Source organism: Agrilus planipennis, unplaced genomic scaffold, assembly GCF_000699045.2.
Source record: "Agrilus planipennis isolate EAB-ADULT unplaced genomic scaffold, Apla_2.0 scaffold100, whole genome shotgun sequence".
NCBI lineage: Eukaryota > Metazoa > Arthropoda > Insecta > Coleoptera > Buprestidae > Agrilus > Agrilus planipennis.
The window spans coordinates 576826-598208 of NW_020442469.1; the positions used below are offsets into that span (position 1 = coordinate 576826).

Genomic DNA, 21383 nt, shown 5'->3' on the forward strand with positions numbered 1-21383 from the left:
GTGTTACAACAGGTAGATTCCTAACTTCATTTTTTATCCTTAATATCCCGTCACCTTTTCATAAGGTTTTGGTACATTTTTACATTTTTTAAGAACTAATAAATAGAGATGAACGACAGTATGGATGCATTTTTCAAGTCGTTTTTCCGATAATTCAATAATCAACAATCAGAAAGCAGAGCACTATTTTTCGTGTTCAAACATCAAATTCCCATTTCTCTTGTAACGACGATAAAAGATGGTTAAATTAGGTGATTTACGTCGTTTGTTGTTTGCAAGTTCAAAGGAAATTTACCGTTCAACAACGGCGCTATGTTACGTCGTCGTACCTATAACTTTAGTACCGAAACCTCCTTACGGGTTTATAGAGAAACGTTTATCTGAAGCGTGCAGGAAGACATTAAGGGTATAATAACGTCAGCGAGCTCTTAATCGTTAGTTATTACCAAGCGGTTGTAAAAGAGTAGTAGGCTTGTCATACATAGGCAGTGAGTCATTTCCAAAGCCTACTTTCGACCAACGATCGTCATCGTTACACGTGGATATTATATCAAAGCTAGCACATGTTTTGTTGTTAGTTATTAGCTATTACCATTATAGCAAATACGGAACACATAGTTTCGTTAATGCTTTTTACTGAAACTGTTTAACCTTTAAGATTCTAAACAAACGAAACGATCCATAATTGAATAACGACCACTGTTTAATAAATTATGTGTAAGTATACGTAGACGTAGTAGCTTTTAACGATTCGAACGGTAGTAAATGAAAATTATTGGTCTAATCTGTTTATGGTTTGCCGTATTAACTACCAATCGGAAACTATTTCACATTTAGTAGCTATTGCCTATATATAATATACATTAGAAATATGTATGAATGATTCATTGACATACATTAAACATACATAAGTATAAGTTATAACGTCAGGATCAGTGTTTAATGTTGTTTAATGTTTGTAAATGAATGTTTATAGTACACACATCTACTTTTGGATTACGGTGCGGCGTTACTTGGGTGAATCTCAGAGCTTTTACATGTTAATGTTACAGTTAAAACTCGTTTTCAGTTAATACTATATTAACTAGTAAAACCCATTCCGTCAGAACTAGCTTTTACTATTCAAAACTAGTGCATCTTTTTATATTCATGTGAAAAATCTAATCTCTATTTATGAAAAAAAAATATTCTGTGTAATTTGAAATGCCACGACAGTTTACCTTGCACAGATAAGTAAGAATGATGATGTGCTTTGATAAGAAAATTTTTATTGTATATGTCTTTTTGCTTCATTGTATTGTATGACGCAGCTTTCCATACTTTCGTATTTTACTGACATAAAATTCATTAAATTTTTTTAAATTTCTAACTACAGTTTTCAAGTTAAAACAAGTCTTGATTGGTGATACTGTTTATTACAAAAAATACTTTTAACTAGTAAATTCTAGTATTTCCTAGTCAAAATTAGTCTCCACTAAAAAAATTAGTTTTAACAGTTTTAACTAGTCAAAACTAGTATTAACTGAAAACGGGTTTTAACCGTAACGTTAACATATCGTCTGTTTGAGTGAACTGCTTATCTATGCATATTAGTTTAACAATTTTTACATGACGCATGCACAAACAAATAAGGTATCAAAATGCTCTTAATACTTTCTAAGCGCTCAATTGTTTTTAACAATTATATTCAATGAACCCACACAAAATTTATACTACCTGTCTAGATCAACAGATTGTATGGGTACATAGGTAGTTTTGGATGACATGAACCTTCAGATGTGCGATAGGCGGGCCTTATCGGATTCATATTGTACATTTGGAAAAAATTGACTCGGATATTATTCTATTGATTCTACCCGTGACTTTTTATACAATCAGGAATGGAGATGGAGCCCCACATAAACTATAAAAATTTCAGTTATTACTTTTAACAACAGAAATGTAGAAAACAATGAACAAGTACAGTTTCGTCACTGCGAAGTCCAAGGCCAAGGCTCATGGAATTCTAAATTACCTCTAACATAGCTGGTTTTAGACATATGTATAAAAGACATGACAAGAACTGCTAAGGGAAAGTTGTGAAGATTTATTATTAAGTGTTTTCCTTCTGTCAAAATGTTAAAATTCATTTTACTTGCACTACCTCATTTGGCATTTTTACGTGTGCAATGAAATGCATGTCGAAAATACTGCTGATAAAAAAGTAACATAGAACAGTGGGCCTATTAGTTGACCACTATACATGAAACATACTCGCTGGTTAAATTAAGTGCTATTAGTTGATAAAACTTAATAGCTTCTTATATCGTTCTTATGTCATTATGTATATTTTAATGTGATAGCTCTCCCTGATCTGCTTTTCGTAGATAAAAGGCCAACACGTGGCTTGGAAACGATTCATTCATTTTTAAATGTGTTTTAAGGTCCTTAGCGCGGTGATCTACGGACGACCTGCATAGGTCCGTTAATAATTGAATTGAATACAATACTATTTTAGTTTAATGTTAAAAATATATATACGAGTATTACAGGAAATTAATGAATTCTAAGTATGGTACACGTATAATTCCCAAATGCGTAACATAATTATACAATATCTTTTCATGTTAATTTAACTGAAAATACAATTTGCAACAGTGTATGTTCTGAACAAAATTATTCTAGCTTTTTTAAACACTTTTCGGAGAGTATTTAATAGAGTGGCGAATTTGCTTTGACATTTATCGACGATGTCTAAAAAAAAACGAAAAAATGTGCGACTTCTAGCGCTAAGCTTGGCTCGCCGGATTATGCGCCTGTTTATGTTTTTGTTATTGTTTACAGCTACTATGTTTAGTGTCTACGTCACAAATAGTAGTAGCTTTTTAATAACACTAAAGTAGAAGAGAATATTTGGAATGCCTGGTAATTTTCACTTAACTTTTCAATTCAAGGTTTATAATTTATACATAACCTTCTGCATATTTTTTTAACCAAAACATTATTATTATTATAAACATTTAAAAAATGCTTCTGGAAATTTGGTTTATTCATGCCTTATTGCATTTTTTAGTTTTTAAAAAATAAATGCGTAATTTTCTTACAATTAAAACATTTTAACGTAATTTACTTCAAAATTTCTACAAAGTCAAGTGAAAAACTAAATAAAAGCATCTTTTATCGCTGAAATTTTTGTCGTTTTGTTAGAAGCTGTTGATCCTGCCTTAATTAATTACATTTTCTAAAGAAAGTAACCTCTGTTCATGAAAGCCGCTTAGACTGAAAATTCATTTAAAGTTGAAAGTTGAAAACTACTAAATTTACATACTTAATACGCAGTGGAAGTTAAGTTTTGGAATAAAAATTTCGTTTATCTCTCCCATTTGGTTAATGTGATCTCTTTAGGGCCATTTTTGTGCCTCAAAAGCGAAGAAGAAAATTGTAGAAAACGAAAAATAAAATAACGAATTCAAGAGTGTTATTTCATGTATGGATGAAATGAAGCAGGTATGTTATAAATTCTTATTTTATGACTTTTTGAAATGAATCAAGACATTTAATTAAAACGTCAAATATAAATTTTATTGTTTGTATCATAAAGAATAAATGAAATTACAATTACAATTTTTTTCTAAGTAAAATAGTAAAATGTTTATGTCCAGAAACTTGTTAAGAAGCAATAAAAATACAGTTAGTTAAATCTCTAATTTCTTTTGTTAGCGTTACGTCAGTAGAAGATTAAATTAAATTACATACCGAGGAACATTTTAATAAGATCCGTAATCTATTATCGTTTGTTTTAACAACATCCTTACAGAATTCTTAAATGCTTACTTAGCTCCCAGATAAGCCAATAAATGCATAACAAGTTTTAGACACGAAGGAATATCTCCTGCTAAACTTTACCGAGCAACTTCAGACTAGCATCATGTAACTCGGAAAGCTTTTTACTCTCATTCGAAAAGACGCTGTGACTACACAACTACGTTTAAACTCTTTATCCCTTAAAGGAGTAACTCGCTAGAAGCTTATTTCAGTTGCTAATTTTACTACTAATTACCTATCTATTTCTATATGAGCATCACTGGTATCATTAAAAATTGATTATTTTCCGTGCTATGCATCAATATTTTTACCTAAGATTAAGATAACTTTTTCGGATGTTTTCTTTGTTTTTTACTTAATATGTACGTATTGTTAGAAATTTAATCACGCAGTATTGCTTGGAATAGAAAGATACACATTTAATACGTTCACAATATTTATTTCAAACTAGCTGTACCCTGCGCGCGTTGCTACGCCACCAACTAAAATAAATTTGAAGGAAGGACCTTACACAAATTTAATTCATTTTGAGTCATTTTATTGATTTTGTTCATTTCGAAAAAATTGTGACATTGCAGCGTTTCGTTTCAATTCGATATTTATATAGTTTTTGTTTTTCTGTCGAAAATTGGTTGTACCAACTCAGAAACCTTCTTTGGCTCATGCACAACAACGTTGCTAAAAATCATCACCTGATCAAATGCATAGATTACGATTCTATAAAGGACACACGGACAAACATTCATTTTTATATAAATAAATAATTTGACGACAGTTATTTCAATAAAATTAATTGTAATTTAAAATGTTCTTTATAAAAAACTCGCCATACATTTCATTCACTGTTTCAGTAGGTTCGATTATGGTAACGTGCCTATCACGTTGAAGTGAGCTACGCCGGGATTCGTTTCAGCAAGTAGATATCCATATTTTTAAATGGACCTTGCTGGAGCATACGTAATCCTAAAATGTAGCATCGTACTACAGATAGCGCTCACCACGCCATTTGTGGTATTTTCTAAAACGCGCTGTTAAGACAGCAGGTAAAGGTTGGTCTGTGTTCTGTCGGAGCTGCCTGCGACGCGCTGATGAGATCCAAAAAGATCGAAATCGCGATCCGCGTCTGGCAGTTTCGACAGAATACAGACCACTTCGAATTATTTTGTTCGATTATGGGAACGTGCCTATCACGTTGAGGTGAGCTACGCCGAGATTCGTTTCAGCAAGTAGATATCCATATTTTTAAATGGACCTTGCTGGAGCATACGTAATCATAAAATGTAGCATCGTACTACAGATGGCGCTCATCACGCCATTTGTGGTATTTTCTAGGTATTCATATAATTCTTTTAGGCACTATGGGCTCATTATACATAATTTTGAGTTAATATATGACGAATGGAACTGTTATTTCCTGAAGTGACAACGTAACAAAAATAATTAATTGAATAAAAAAAAACGGTGAACATTAATTCCAAACCAATTTATTAAAATGAGAAGCATTACATTCAGAAATCAAAACATTTGACAATTTTATTACACTATTCCCATTGTTCGGTAAATAGGTAATGGTGTGGTGGTACATTGTGTTCACTTTGGAAATTGCTTTTTTCCTTTCACAACACAACCTAAACCAAGAGTAATAATACAGTTTTAATGTATACTGACTGCACGGGCGAGAGAGATCGTCGTGTCTCCAGCGTCATAGTCGTCGTCAGCGGCCGAGAAATAGGCAATGGAAAAGATAAATTACAATTATAGACGTTATAGCACCATAAATTTAATTCTCCTCCTTGGTGTCATTTTCTTTCAACTCGATTGTTCGTTACGTTGAGAATAACGCGGTAAAAGACGACATACCGTAATAAAGTCTTATTATCAGCACGCAGTATCATCCTACGTTCATTTCCGTTCGTATCGGGAGCAACCCTTTCGCCTGCGTCGCATCGTTCCGTGTGGATATTGCAGCCCAGGGAATATATTTATCAATTATTACACGCGTTTATGGTCTCATTAGTCTGGGGATTCATTTCAACCCCTTCAACTGTATAAAAAGTCACATTCCTTTCGCCTGTAAATATCTACGCAACCACAATATGTAAAATAGAGTAGTGACATGCGATAAGCCTCATACAGGAAACATTTTTGGTTTTTTTTTGTTATCTCGTCATATAACTCACCGTTTAAGACCGAGAGATAATTAAAACGAACGTATGTGTGGTGGTCTCATACGTCAAATCCTTTTTTTGACCTTCATACAACAATTTACCCGAAAGTGAAAAAAATGTTACACTCCCAAATATATACAAATAAAATTGTAAGTTTAATTTTAAAACATATTTATAGTGTCAACAAATTTTCCAGATTATTTTCATTATATTTCTGGAGGATTCTCGAAATTCTTTTGTTATGCGGTCAATTAGGTGTCATTCACGAATAATTTAGATAAGTGTTTTCTCGAGACGAGCTGCTCTTTCTTTCGGCATTTTTTGTTAAATGTTGAAAAGTATTGATTATCATAGCCCGATAAACGATATATTGCTCTTATTGCATACATGCTTGTACATATTTCTTAATAAATTTAAAGATCTCGATTAATTAAAAAGGAGTACATGAGTACTATCGGTTGAATTGTGCCATACGAGTACATGAATTTGCGTAAAATTTCTCTTATGGAAAAACTTTAGGGGCGGCACCATCTTTTGAAAAATACGGTGTGGTACAGGGAAATTCGTACAAAAATCTGAAGAAGGCTCTTCATTAAACAATAAAGTAATATAAATTCAATAAATACAGTTTAAAGCTTTTGAGGGTGTTACACTTTATTCAGAAGATCTTATGAGTTGGGTAGTTTGAGACCGTTTTTAGAGGTGATATTTTTATTACAAGAATGCCGACAAAGAAATGTTTAATTTCTAACTTTTTGCCTTCCCTGTTGCATATTTGTACAGAAGACACTGAGGAACTTCGTACTTTCAAAGTACAGGGGCGTTTTAAGTAAAATCATCTGCCCGGGTTTGATTATCTGGCTATCCCTTTTTACTTAACTATTATATGGAATAAAATAACGCATTGGTCGAATTTCGACTTCGGGCTACTTATTTGGTGATTTAGTTTAAGTGCAGTATTGCGTGAGTAATAAGTCCTAATATTATTTGAAAATAAACTCTTTCACTCACTCTACTTTATAACTATATATGTCTTATTACTAATCAACGACCATTCTGTGTATTTCTGAAGACGGTTATTTTTATTGGTACCAGTACGCCATCAACGTTAGCATATTGCTTGTCATTTTGTAGTTCCTCAATACTCAACATACAGCACATTTAGCTCACGCAATTGCACCATTAAATAATGAAAAACCGTGATGTAAACAGGTGTATAGCACCTACAATAAGTTTTCTTGTTAGCAGTCTGTCGAAATCGAAAGATTTGGAGTATGCTTACATCAGCACGTCATAGACTGCTGCTCGTTAAAGTGAGATAAATAAATAACCATAAATAGTGTAATAAACGCCATCTACAGAAATTTACTGTGGTTACCATTTCAGGTATACTTACAAATAAGGTCCATTCAAACTGACGTGATTCAAGTCTAATTTACAAGGATGTATTTTTTCTGTGTGTAACAGCAATCACCATTTCTGAATAATTATAATCATAAAATCACTTAGTAAACATCAGTAAAATTGATCAAACGTCCACCCCTAAGTTATGTTGGTGTTTGGGATAACAACTGCAGCAACACTGTGGCTGCAGTTAGTTAAATCCGACGACGTTACGCTAAGCGACGTAGACGCAGGTAAAATATAAAGCGAATAAGATTTGCTGAAAAGTAATCTATCCTTCTTTATCAATAAGCGAGACATTTTTAACGAATGTATACGAACAACTGTCATTGTTGCACGTACAATGGAATATATTATGTGTTCAAGCTATAAGCCGAATGATGGATAACTTCAGTACACGAAATTCTTTTACTAATGCTTTCATCCACGATACGTACGTCTTTATACAAAATCACGGCTCTGTGAATGAAATATGCGGCTTTATATTCCGCTTTAATGCATGCAATCAAACCAACTTTTAGCGAGGGGTCATTTTGCATATTATAGAAGGGACTTTTGAAAATTATAACAGATGATTGTCTTATAGGTTAATCAGAGACTTGTTTTAAGATTAAATACGAGACATTTTCTGTTTCCTCAAATATGCATATTTTTAAAAATACAACAGATCCTTAAATGTAAAAGTGAGTGCAAAGTAAATAACTTCTTTTCATTAAAACGCAATAAAACTTATTTTGAGAATTAGAAACTTTTTTATTTTTTTCTGTAATTTAGGTAGGTATTTAAAGCTTTGTTTTATACAGTTTTGATAATCATGTCAGGTAGATGACTTTCTTCCTAGAACTGAAAAACAATTATAAGAAATTTAATATTGTTGAAATGATTCGGCGAGAAAAACCGAACCCATCTTTGGTATCCAATTATAGTTGTCAATAATTGAATTGTTTCCTAAAAACTGAAAAATGGATTGAAATTCATTTGGTTTATAAGTACCTACAATATAAATCTCATTGTACGCAGGTAGAAAGCGGCAAATAATACAAGTCGAACATTAAGAACGCGTTGTGAGCGTTTTTTTTTAAATTAAAAATTTGAAAAAAAAAATCAAATTTTAACTGTATACCCGACAACAATTGACAAAACGCGTTCCGGCTGTTTAACAGTTACCAGAACGCGTTGCGAGCGTTTAAAAACAGACAGAACGCGTTCTGTGCGTTTGAAGGCAGCCTGAGTGGCGAACTTCTTCAGCACGTATGTAGGCAATTTCTGTCGGGCCTTCAGGTCTTGCAGGGGGTTCCTTAGACGATTGGCATAAATGCGGGATGTCAGAAAACCCCACAAAAAAATCGCAAGGGATCAAATCGGGGGACCGAGCCGACCACTCCAAAATGATTCTTACTTAGATGAGGCGTTCCGAGAAATGTTCCTTCAAAACAGCCATTGATGCCCTTGAAGTGTAAGCCGTTGCTTCATCCTGTTGCAACCAAATATCCACGCCGTGGGGATTGCAACATTGAAACTCTCACTGCGTAAATGATCTGAGGGGTCCTGGTAGGTCGAGGGGCCCATTTCATAATTGATTTCTGGCGGGAGATAGGACTCAATGAGGCTACATTGAAGAAAAGTTGGCCTCAACAGTAAACACACTTTCTTCACTGTGATGGCAACTGATAAGTAGGGAACAAAATTTTAGAACCATGTCTCTCAAACTCCCGATCCAACGACCCCTGTGTTTCTTATTACTCATTAATGAATAAGTTTTAGTAAGTATCAGCAGAAACAGTCGATGGTATTTTCGTAGTATTTTTAATTTTGCTTGGAAGTACAAAAATGCTGGAAGTATGTATATGTTTCATACTAAATATTATTGCATAAGCAAATTAACATGTAGGTAGATAAGAAGTGTCGCTGACCTTCAGAACGATTTAATCCCTAAAACAAACTAAAAATGTTATACAGTAATGATATTTTGAAATAGGAATGTTTATCATTCCTTATTTATCTGTATGTTCGCTTTTAAACTAAAATGTGTTTAGGATTTTAAAATCAATACGATTATACGATAGATTTTGTTTGAAGCGTTTAATAATCCTTGTTAAATTATAATCTCTGTCGAACAACGTTCAGTAGCACGTTATGTGATAAATTTTTACGTACCGTAATAAAACCATTAGTAGTTGAGTAAACACGTCAAGAGGCCGTATAATTTTGAGTAACGTTCCTGAATTATTAATAACTCCGATCAAAAGAGCAGGGAATTTACTGATCAATTTGGGTTAATGCACATTATTGTTTCTTTATAGAATATTAACAACTCCATTACCGTTCCCGTTCGCGACGAAGGGACGATTAAAAAACCATAAAACAACTGATAACGTACGCAAACAGAGATATGTTTATGAATATAGAACACGGCACATAATCACTTTTCGACACACAAATGCACTTCCTTAATTTGACGACTCGCATGCCGGACTCTCTGTAATAACTCGTAACTCGGAAAAACAAGCTCGCACGGTAGAGGAAGAGGAAGGCGAGGCGAGGACGCAAATTCAAATTAAACATGCAAACTCCTTATCATTTTTCATATACGGTGACGACATTAACTCACTACCATTGTATTGCTTTATCAATTCCTTTCTATCTTTACACGGCTATTAGTCAAGAGTGTGACACCCGCATAAAAGAAAAAAAAAAGCGAAAGGAAATAAGTCACTGTGGGGCTGATTCTTTTCAACCATCCAGAAAAAGTAATTATGTGGCGTAGCATTCGAAACACGAATCAGCAAAAATTAAGAATAAAGTTGAGAAATGACTCTATTTTATTATTAGATATCATTTACATTTCTACGGTTTTATAAAAGAACGAAACATATTATAACGAATTTTTTAGTAACTGTTTATTTGTTTCAACGTATCATCGAATCATCTATTTTCTACCTTAACCTATCTTCAGTAGCGGACTTACAGTCTTGGCCGTGTAGTACTTGCTGCCCCTTTCTAAGGGTAGGTACCCGAGATAAAAAGGTTCAGTCTCTCTGAGTCGCTGAAAGCGAGACTCGAGTCTCCGTCTCTCATCGAGTCTCTCTGGTGTCGCTGAGAGAGACTGTCGAGAGACTGTCAAAAAAACTGTATAGCGTCTCTGAACGAGAGACTCGAGTCGCTCATAGAGAGATCCTCATTTCGTATCCAGCCTCTGAACGAGAGAGTCGAATCTCTCAATAAGTGGTGTCTCGATAGACATGGTTAAAATTTTCTAAGTTCAACATATTTCAGAGATCCCAGTCTTACTACGAGAGACTCGAGTCTCTCAATTTTTCAGTTTTATTCATTCAGTCTCTGGGAGAGACTCGAATCTCTGAATTAACAATTTTATCGTTCGAGTCTCTCATATAGAGACTGTGAGAGATCCGTAAAAACACTTAAGCAATAACTGAAAGACTGTGAGAGACGCTCTCAAAGACGTTGAAAGACTGAGAGACTGGAGAGAGACTGAAAATTTTTGTCTAGGGTAGTACGTACGAATTTATTTTCATGCCATCTGTTTATCGAAACAAATTTAGAAATTTGGTTTAGTCGCGATAACATAACACAGATCTCAGTAGTACTTGTTGTTAACATCTGTCTGTTTATACAGGGTGTTTTTAAAATAAATGTGGAGCTTGCAGGAGGTGCTAGGACACTATAAAACAAAAGAAGTTAGGTAATGTTTGTACTTGTTGTTCGCCACTTCTTGTTATTATCAGTGTATTTTTTGTAACGATAATATCTGGCCGCCCCTAATATCTGACCGCCCTAGATCCGGGCCCACTGGCAATCATTATTTTCCTAAAAATAAAACATCCTAGGCTACTGCATACCTACAAAAAGTTTATTTTACACATTAACTGTATGTGTACGTTGTATACTCACAAACGTTTGTCGTTGTTTCTAATTTTATGTTTGTATCATCCTGCATTCGCTTTAAATTCGCCGTATGTTACCTGTTCATATTTCAACTAATTCCCGGCTGTTTGCTAGTCAGTCAGCTGGAAAGAGTTGGTTTTTCACTACCGACGTTAGCTGAATAAAGTTTGTTATTCGGTTTTGATGGACGTGGTCTGGGATTGCTTCTAATTCGATGAGAACGCCGATTGAGTCTTTTATAAACGGAGAAATATCAACTATTATTCAGTTAGTCAATTATTATTTAATAATGTCATCGAGCTTTCTTGATAGTTTCTAATTTTTCTGAAAAGCTCTCGAAATTCTTTTGTTACGCGGTTATTATGTGTCGTTCAGCCAAGTGACTACACCTTCATAACGTTCTACCACTTTTACGATACATAAAAATGATATTTGCACGTTCGTACCTGTAGATGCATGAGACGTGGATCTTATTGTCTACTTACAATTAACAAGAAGTTGATTTTCAAGTATCTATTATGCAAATGTGAGGATTGATTGAAATTTCTTTCGCGTTCTCCACCAGTAAGTTACTTTAAGAACACAAAACACAAACATGAGTAAGTTACAAAACATAAGGAACATATATCGATATAAATTATTAAGTCAAACCAGTCATTTTGTGTAGTGAAATAATCATGTAGTATTTTTTTTTAACTTACTCGTGTTTGATTGTGTATTCTCAATAAAGGTTAAAGCCTCATCTATTTTTTACATTTGAGTTTTCTAATGACCTTATATTTTATTTATTTATTGAAAAGAAAAGAGGAGAGTTATTGATCAATAATACAATAATTGAAAGAAAGATACTCTCGGTTGTAGTAGGTAACTATAAATCATAAAGTCACGCTTTTCACATTTCAAAATGGTCTTATTGATCGGGGACTGTTGGTTAAGTTCGCGTTGGGTTGGTGCGAACTAATCGACAAGATGATTTCGTCGATATTGAATTGCAAAGGTTGCTATTAAGAAATAATAGCTCATTTGATTAAGCAGGAACGCCTACTACGTTACGGAAGGGTTAAAAATCCGCACTGGAAAGCGAACGGCCTGCGAAGTCGCGCTTGTGGATTAAAGGTTCAATTGCGAACAACCACGAAGCGGACGAATGTGGTTGCATGTACTTAACGCTGCCTAATATAATTATTATTACAGTACCGATTTGATAACTGTAGGTGTGCTCATAAAGCCATAAGAAATTGTTTTAGAGCATGCAGTTATATTGCTGCAGCAGGTCAACGGTGAACAGTTTCCAACAGATAAGGTTTTCTGACCTCGACGAACATAATGTGCTTGAATATCGCTCTTAGACCCAATAACGTTTTTTATTTTTAAAAGGCCAAGTCAAAAATCACACCTTAATTGTTTTTTGTCCACTAAATATCACTTTTGACTCGACAATTATGACTGATGAAAAATTAAAGAATATAGGTTTTATTCTTAATTTCGATGTTTCGAATGAAGCTTTACTCGATTGGATTTCTCCTTTTTCACTTACGATTTGATTGCAATAGTTTCTTAATCTCTATCTTGCTATTNGTTAAAATTATGTACTTAGCTGTTACAAAAAAATAAAGAACGAAACGACAGTAAACATGCATTTTTTTTGGATGATTATTAAATTGCCTAACTTCGAAAAGCATTTATTTAAAAACCAAGACTCCTAAAAACTTTTATTTAGTTAGTGTGCTCACCTTATCTTTACGAGGGAACTAATTCCTCTAGTTCAGATGGATTTCAAACCAATTTTATTTTAGTATAGAACTTTGGAGATTATTCTGAACCACCGTATCATCAGTATTTAATAACTTCGAGATTTTGTTTCCCGGTCGTAAAATTCTCCGTTGTTTAATTTTGTTTCCTAACTTTTTTTTTCTTTTATTTTCCATGACAATAAAAAAACAATCTAATTTTAGTTTCCTTTATTTTTCCGAGTAGAAAATGTAAAACAGTTGTCAATTTATTATCGTAATAATAATAAATAACAGTTACAACACATAATTCGCCGTTAAGATAATAAAAAGGAATTTTAGAGATGTAGGGTACAGTAGTAATAATATAAGAAACGAGGTGGGGATCATTTTGATAGAAAATGCAGGTCGGTGGAAAGAATATTTAGAGAACATATATGAGTTAGGAGACATATTAGAGAAAAAAGATAGTGTGGAGGTAGGTGAGCTAGGTTATCCCATAATGATGGAAAAGTTCGATGTAGCATTAAAAAACTTAAAGAATAATAAGGTGCCAGGTACAGATGAGATACAGGCGGAAATTCTAAAACATGCAGGACAAGAGGTTAGAGATCGTATGTTTAAGCTAGTTGGTCACATTTACGAGAAGGGAAAAGTCCAGAGGATTATAAACGGAACGTGGTAGTAACCATACCCAAAAAGAGAGGCGCGGATAGGTGCGAAACATTTAGAACAATTTCCAACTTAATTTCCCATGCGTCAAAAATCTTAATTAGAATTGTACAGAGCAGGATGGAAAAAAGGGCGGAAGAACTATTAGGGCAAGATCAATATTTTAAGAGAGAAAAGAGTGCGTACATAGGATTTGTAGATGTTAGATGTACTTAAAAATGTAGGGATGAGTTACAGAGATAGAAAAGCGATACTTAGTTTGTATAGAGAGCAATAGGCAGTTATAGAGCTGGGGCTGCAACGCAGAGAAGTAAATATTAAGAAGGGAGTTAGACAGGGATTCACACTATCACCGCTATAATTTAATCTATACATCGAAGATGCGATCAACATCATTAATGACAGTACAACTGCAGGGATAGATATGCAAGGGCAAAAGATTAGTAAGATTAGATTTACAGTTGATATATCAGTATTAGCATCTAAGTAGTAAGGAGGAGTTAGAGATAGCTTTAAATAAAATTGAAGCGGTATTGACAATACAGTATTGTATGAAAATGAATAAAAGTAAAACGAAAATACTGGTATGCAAGGGATGAAAAAGTAGGGAAAGAGCGAATATAAAGATAGGTGACGAAAAGTTAGAAGAAGTGACTAATTTTAGATATCTAGGTAGTCAGATAAGTCAGGACGGAAGGAGTAGTAAGGATATAAAGCAGAGTATAGCGCAGGGTCGAGTCGCCTTCAATAAAAAAAAGTCACTTCTATGATGGCAAACGGTTAATTTAGAAATTCGAAAAATGTGTATGTTTGGAACGCTGTACGGATGCGAAACATGGACGGTGGGCGCGGCGAAAATGAATAGGTTTAAAATTGTTCGAGATGTGGTGTTACTGGTGATTGATGAGGATAAAGGCGTTACCAGGTCTTCATCGATCTAAGCGCAAACTGTGATGGACCCATGTGATCCTCATCCAAGACCTCTCATCTCACCTGAAAATGCGTCAGAGTTAGGGCCCTTTCGGCTCTTATGAGTTACTGAATGTGCATAAAAACAACGCATTAGCAACAAAATTTTTGGTTTCAGTGAAGTCAGGTGCTACTCGATTGCATGTGCCGAAGCATGTGAACATTTATGTTCATTATATGTGTAGGTATTATTGTAGTATATATTTAGAGTTGAGCCATTGGACATACATATACGATATAAAACCAATAATTATTGTTACCGGCCGGGATTGATATATGCGTCTGTGGTCGTAAACCTGGACGACAGGTTATTGTTTTCTAACATAAATTTGTAACAGTGAAAAGGCGTACGTACGTAGCGATCGCAAGAATAGATAGCAACTGATGATTAGTATGCAATTAACGGCGCTTTAGTGTGTGACATCGATTTTCGTGTGGGTTACACGTTACAGCAAATGCCATCAATAAATAGCTCTATGCTTAATAGTACTATTGTAGAGTGTACGTAGAACTATTATTATTATCCTCAACTTCGTTATTATGCAAAACCAGGAACTCCGATATTTCCATCGTAGATATTAATCGAGGACAGGGTTTTTTTTCGGATTTTTGAAGTGAAACTTGTATTTAGACGGAGCGTAGGTATTACGATTTTTTCTGCCGCGTAGAGAGGGTAGAGGATATATCGCGAGGTCAGTTGCGGCAGCGGCGGAGGGAGTGGAAGGGTGGCGGCGGCGGAGATAGGGCAACAGCTGTAGTAGATGGTTATAACGCGCAGCCGCGCGGAGAGCGGGGAGTCCGCTAGAGTCCCGACGGCGTGTGGTGTGCTCAGCTGTTATTTTCTTACCTCTGCTCTCCACGTGTCTGAGCATCATTGCCTCTTTTTGCGGTTCTTGTAAAAACCGAATCATTGCATTAAACCTGTGAAAACTAAATATGTGCAGGGACACATAGTAGAAATGAAACGGATATAATATAATATATGTATACACGAGTAGGTAGATATTATTATGACCAATATTAATAACGTATTTGAATTTATTATGTAATTAGACAAAACCAGGAAAACTTAAACTAACATTAATTTAATTTTCATGAGTTGCATAATTTACATAATTTAATTTTTCTATCTCTAACTTATTTGTTGTTAAAATTATGTACTTAGCTGTTACAAAAAAATAAAGAACGAAACGACAGTAAACATGCATTTTTTTTGGATGATTATTAAATTGCCTAACTTCGAAAAGCATTTATTTAAAAACCAAGACTCCTAAAAACTTTTATTTAGTTAGTGTGCTCACCTTATCTTTACGAGGGAACTAATTCCTCTAGTTCAGATGGATTTCAAACCAATTTTATTTTAGTATAGAACTTTGGAGATTATTCTGAACCACCGTATCATCAGTATTTAATAACTTCAAGATTTTGTTTCCCGGTCGTAAAATTCTCCGTTGTTTAATTTTGTTTCCTAACTTTTTTTTTCTTTTATTTTCCATGACAATAAAAAAACAATCTAATTTTAGTTTCCTTTATTTTTCCGAGTAGAAAATGTAAAACAGTTGTCAATTTATTATCGTAATAATAATAAATAACAGTTACAACACATAATTCTACGTATTTGTGATATCTTATTCCTTATCATGGCATTTTTCGTTGTTCTTGCAATTTGACTGCTTTTTTCTTCATGTTAATTATACGTTTTTCCGCTCTCGTGATAGTATTTTTCGAAACAATGGACTTTTTCACGCACGATCTCGTAAACGGAACTCTAGAGACCACTGTTTCTGCCGCTGTCATTCTCTTAGTTGCTTTCGTTTTCGTTGATGCAACTCGTGTTCCTACACAAACATTTTTCTTTTCCGAAATCTGAGAATTGTTATCCGAACGACTGAAAATGGTCGCATCTTCTAACGGTGTTCGCGTTCTGCCAGTGACAGACGATGTTGTTGATAAAACTGAAGAAAAATTTTCTTTTAATTCACACTTTCGACACGTCCACTTATCGTCGTTTAATTCTGACCAAACAATTCGCGGAGTGTAACATTCTCGATGGTATAATGCCTGACATACGTTACATTCTATCAGACGGTTAACTGCTTCTACATCAAATTTGTTACAAATTGCACACTTAAGGTCATTTAATTCTCTAAAGTCATTTTCGGAAATGTTCCTTCTAACGTAGTACTGTTCTTTGTCTTTTTCTAGTGATGCTGAAATAATTTTTGTTATTTCGTTACGTGCATCATTAATGGCCCCTTTCAATCTGGTCAAAATATATGAATTTACTGCACCGATTATATGATCTAAACAGTATAATGCTGATACAACTAACTTCAATGTAATATCGATCAAAATCGTCTGAAATCATGACTCATTATTAGGTATTTTAAAGATTTCTTATCGCCTAGTTGTGACATGAGACTTCTATTCTAATTACATTGACCACTTGAATATTCTTTACATAATACAAATATATCTGCTTTGTAGTGATTTTATTTCGTTGTGCACTGGTTGATTGAGTTTTATAATTAATATCTCGTCCTATTTAAGCTTAGTTTCACAAGCGGACAAACTTATAATATGTTTGGATTGGAGTAGAAAACTACGGAAAAAGAGCTTTCGTTTCTAGTATTTCATGCAAACATCAAAAAAGAAAATCATAAAATCCTATAAAACAACCGATCCAAATCGAATTTATTAAATAAAAATTGCACTGAACAGTATGAAATCAAGATTATGTCTAAAAGGATTATGGGTTTAACGACTGACAAAACATACAAAGATACAACACTCCCATTAAATAAAATGCTTTCAGGTACTTACGTTTTGCTTTGCTTGATTTCATAATAAGGAATTATCGTTTCCGAAACGTTAGCTATGATATTAATTAAATAAAATTTAAATTTATTCAAAGCTCGGTCAATGTTTCTTAATAACTTTCGTTAAAAATAAGCGAATACAAATTTAATGGAAATGACAACGCCCTGTAATTTCATTAAGTTTATTAAACAGGAGCGTTCCGATTTATTTTTTTTTTCCTTCTCCGACACAGTGACTGAGTGACTGGAGGGATAATTTTAATTGGTCGTTTTTACTTGGTTCCTGTGTAGAAAAGCTATTATGCTGACAAATCCCCGGGGTGTCTTATTATTCAACTTTTTGACACGGTTCTCCGCCGCAATGGTTTGTTTGGTGCTTGTTTGTACCAGCAAGACCAGGAGTGAACAAACCCTTCTTTTTCTTACCATTTTCCTTGAACGGAGACTCAATCATCAATTTAATGTAATGCTATTACTAAATGAAACTCTAAATTTACCCACTATTTTTCATAACTGAAAATGATTTTTCGTTCGTCTATTAATTGCTCGACTTGTATTTCAGTTAGGGGCAGCTTTTTGGCCTATTAGTAAAAACACGAAACCCCAATTATTCCCTAAGACTAGAACATCCCATATCCTTAACTATTTCTGAACAGTAATCTAATCTAGGTCTACTTCTACTCCTCTTAACTCCTGCTTTTGATTCTAATATGTCTAACTAGCCCTAGCTTGAGAAGGTGTCCTATCAAACTATTTCGCCTATTTCTTATTGATTTCCACAGCATCCTCTGTTCTCCTACTCCTTCTAATACCTTCTGATTTCTAACTTTCTCTTTTCATTGTATTCTCATCATTTGCCTGTAACACCATATTTCGAATGCTTTTAACCTTTTCTTTTCCGCCGTGCCCACCGTTCGCATCCATACATAGCCATACACCTTTAACATATTTCTAAATTAGCCGTAGAGAGCATACAAATTACTTCTTTTTGCTAAAAGCAACTCGACCATGCACTATCCTTTGTTTTATATCTGTTCCATCCTGAATAATTACCTGACTCCTTAGATACCGAAAATCTGCAACTTCTTCTAATTCTCATATCTTTATATTTCCTTACCTTTTCTTCCACTGCATATTAGGTTCAACAATTGCCTTTAAGAAATTATCTTTTCTGAAATTCAGGATTGAGTTTAGTGAATGTCCTGAAGATGTCCTATGCGATCGAGGACAAAGTGAAGCCAAATTTTAGAATCCTGAAATTCACCCTAAATAATACTTGAGAAAACTCTATAAATAATTAACTTGCGGATGTCCTATTTACTTGTGGATTGTCTATTGTTTGTTCACTCGTGAAGCATTTTTTATCTGCTTGTGTATTCTGGTCAGAGACGGTACGCAGGTAGCCAAGATAAATTTCGTATAATGAGTTGAAAGCTCTGGGAACAACCGGTCTGAGATCTTGTGGATCTTGGAGAAGCAGAGCAAGCAAAGCCAAGCAGCTAGGCTGCAGAACAGGCAAGCAATAACACCAACAGCAAAGCTCTTTCTGACTTCGTCGACTGCGATGTTTGTTTAGTCGATTTTGCTTGACCAGGATACTCATTGCTTTTGTATTATTCTTACGTTAATGCCACCGAATGACTACCCAATTCCGATAACAATCCGTATGACTTTTAAACGTTTACTTTTGTATTTTTTGGCTTCGAACCTCACCTGCTTCCAATTTTCGGCGAGAAATCCTCCTACTTATTCGAAATATTCAGGTAATGGTAGCTTTTTAATGAATGAAAATGTGAATCTAAGTTAAGAAGCTTAGATTTGTCAACAGTAATTATAGGAATGAGACATTTTTCTAGAGAAGGGTGATAGGGATTGTGGTCAGAAAATTAAAATTAAATTAATTATTAGTATCAATAACAATTCAAAATTATATTCCCTGTTATCCTAAAATGTTGCCCCCCCCCGCCCTTTCGTTTCTCTGAAGGCGGACAGCTCACTAGCCCACTGTTTTTGTTCCATTTAACGTTGCCGCCCAAAGGGGATTGAATTAAGTATACCGAGGTCTACAGTTTTATAAATTTTCGATGACGTTATTAGAAAAAACATTACAACAGTTTCTTATCCTCTGTATTCCTTATTATCTGAATGTGATACCATATTCGTCTATATGACGTTGAGATCGCATGCTCAACTCTCCGACTAATACCTCTAAGTCTATTATATTACGTGGGCGTTACAATAAAATAGCGAAACGTTTGGGAATTGGCTGAATAAACATTTCATCGATGCTATCTGGGCTCCATCCCTTCAGAATTTTGTTTTTAAAGTTTATGGTGTCATGTATCAGCCAGCACCAGTTAGGCTTGTCTTTACTATTATGGTATAAACCAGGGGTGGTCAACAAGTCTATCGCGAGGCCAATTTTGGTCGATCGTCGATCGCTCGCAATGTCTGGGGTGAATCTATCTTGAAAAAGTATCGGAAAATCGAGTCTTTTTGGTACCGTATATACGGAATGCTGCTATCAAAAGTCGGGTCTGGAAATTTATTTACTACATGAACCTATATATCAAAAACTTAATGGATGATTTAAAAAATAAAAAATAGTTTTGAACATATATTTTACTTATCCACCCATATCTCGCTAGATTGCACCATATACTGAAACACATTATATAAACATAGTATGCATTTCACACCTGTTCTTCCCCCTTACACTACGCCTATGACAACAAGTCGGTTGCGACGCACTTTTAAGATAAAAGTAGTGTCCGACCGAAAGTTCGGTTTCGGTCGAGTTTCGGCATAAAAACGAGTTTCGGTTTAGTTTCGGTTTCGGCGACAAACCTGCCGAAGCTACCACCGAAACCGAAACGCGTTCGGGAGTTCTCGCGCTCTGCTCGGTCATGTTCGGCGCGTTAAATTCCATTCAAGCGAAGTAGATTAGTAGACATTTCGCATCTTCAAAAGAAAAATGAATCTAGTCTACTATACTTACTCAAATAAACATCTGACCTATTTCCTTAAATGAGGGGTTGTTATGTTGATTTTGATTTGATTATCAATAAGTGAAAATGTCAAAGACTGCAGAGCTATGTGATTTAAAGATAAAAAAATAAAACTGACTGATTATAATAACGTTTTCTTTATTTTTCTCTCAAAACATGATCCTTATAAGGAAGTTTCGGTTTCGGTTTCGGTTTCGGCCGAAACTGAGACTGTTGCCGAAATTCGGTTTCGGTTTCGGTTTCGGTCGTAAAAACCAGTTTCGGTCGGACACTAGATAAAAGGTAGATTTTATATATAGAAAAGTTGGTCACCCCTGGTATAAATGAGCAGAATTCTACAAAATAAATGTAAAGGTTCCTCGTTCTGTTGTTTGGATTTATTTTGTATTGTTGTCAGTTAAATTTTTCGAGATTTGTGGACTGAAACAGTTTGTGTAATTTTGCAGTTTGCTTTCAGTGTGCATGTTTTGGCTCATTTGCAAGCTCAACGTCCTGTATATGCGGAAACGCCAATTTATCAAGGGATCCTAAAAGGAAAGATATTGCAGCTATTACAATAAACTTAACAAGTTGAACTTTTCTTTATAGCTTTATTATGCATTATAGGATACACTATGTCAATCCGTAACAGTAAAGATAAGAAGTCAACTACAAACTTTGATATTTAAAATGCGCCAGGAAATGCTTTATTGTCTAGAATGCTCACTGGAAGCTGTAAAATCAACGTATTATTAAGGATTGCTGGTGGAAAGCTTTTACCATTATGTCACAGAAACGCTCTTCCTTATATTTACGTGCAACTCATAAAGTTTTACGCGTTCCTGTATTTTTTAATCAAACGAATGAGCATCTACTCCCTTTTATTAGTAAAAGCGTTTTTATCCGAATTTTATTTGGCACGTA

At 34.5% G+C, this 21383-nt stretch overlaps 1 protein-coding gene across 1 annotated transcript; it reads right to left on the bottom strand.

The window, feature by feature from the left end:
* Positions 1–16291: 16291 nt before the first annotated feature.
* On the bottom strand, positions 16292–18606 carry LOC112906710. Its single transcript, XM_025981395.1, has 2 exons — positions 18590–18606; positions 16292–16916 (listed from the first exon to the last, which is right to left on the bottom strand). Exons 1-2 carry the CDS (start codon positions 18604–18606, stop codon positions 16292–16294), a joined length of 642 nt encoding a protein of 213 aa, XP_025837180.1.
* Positions 18607–21383: the final 2777 nt, after the last annotated feature.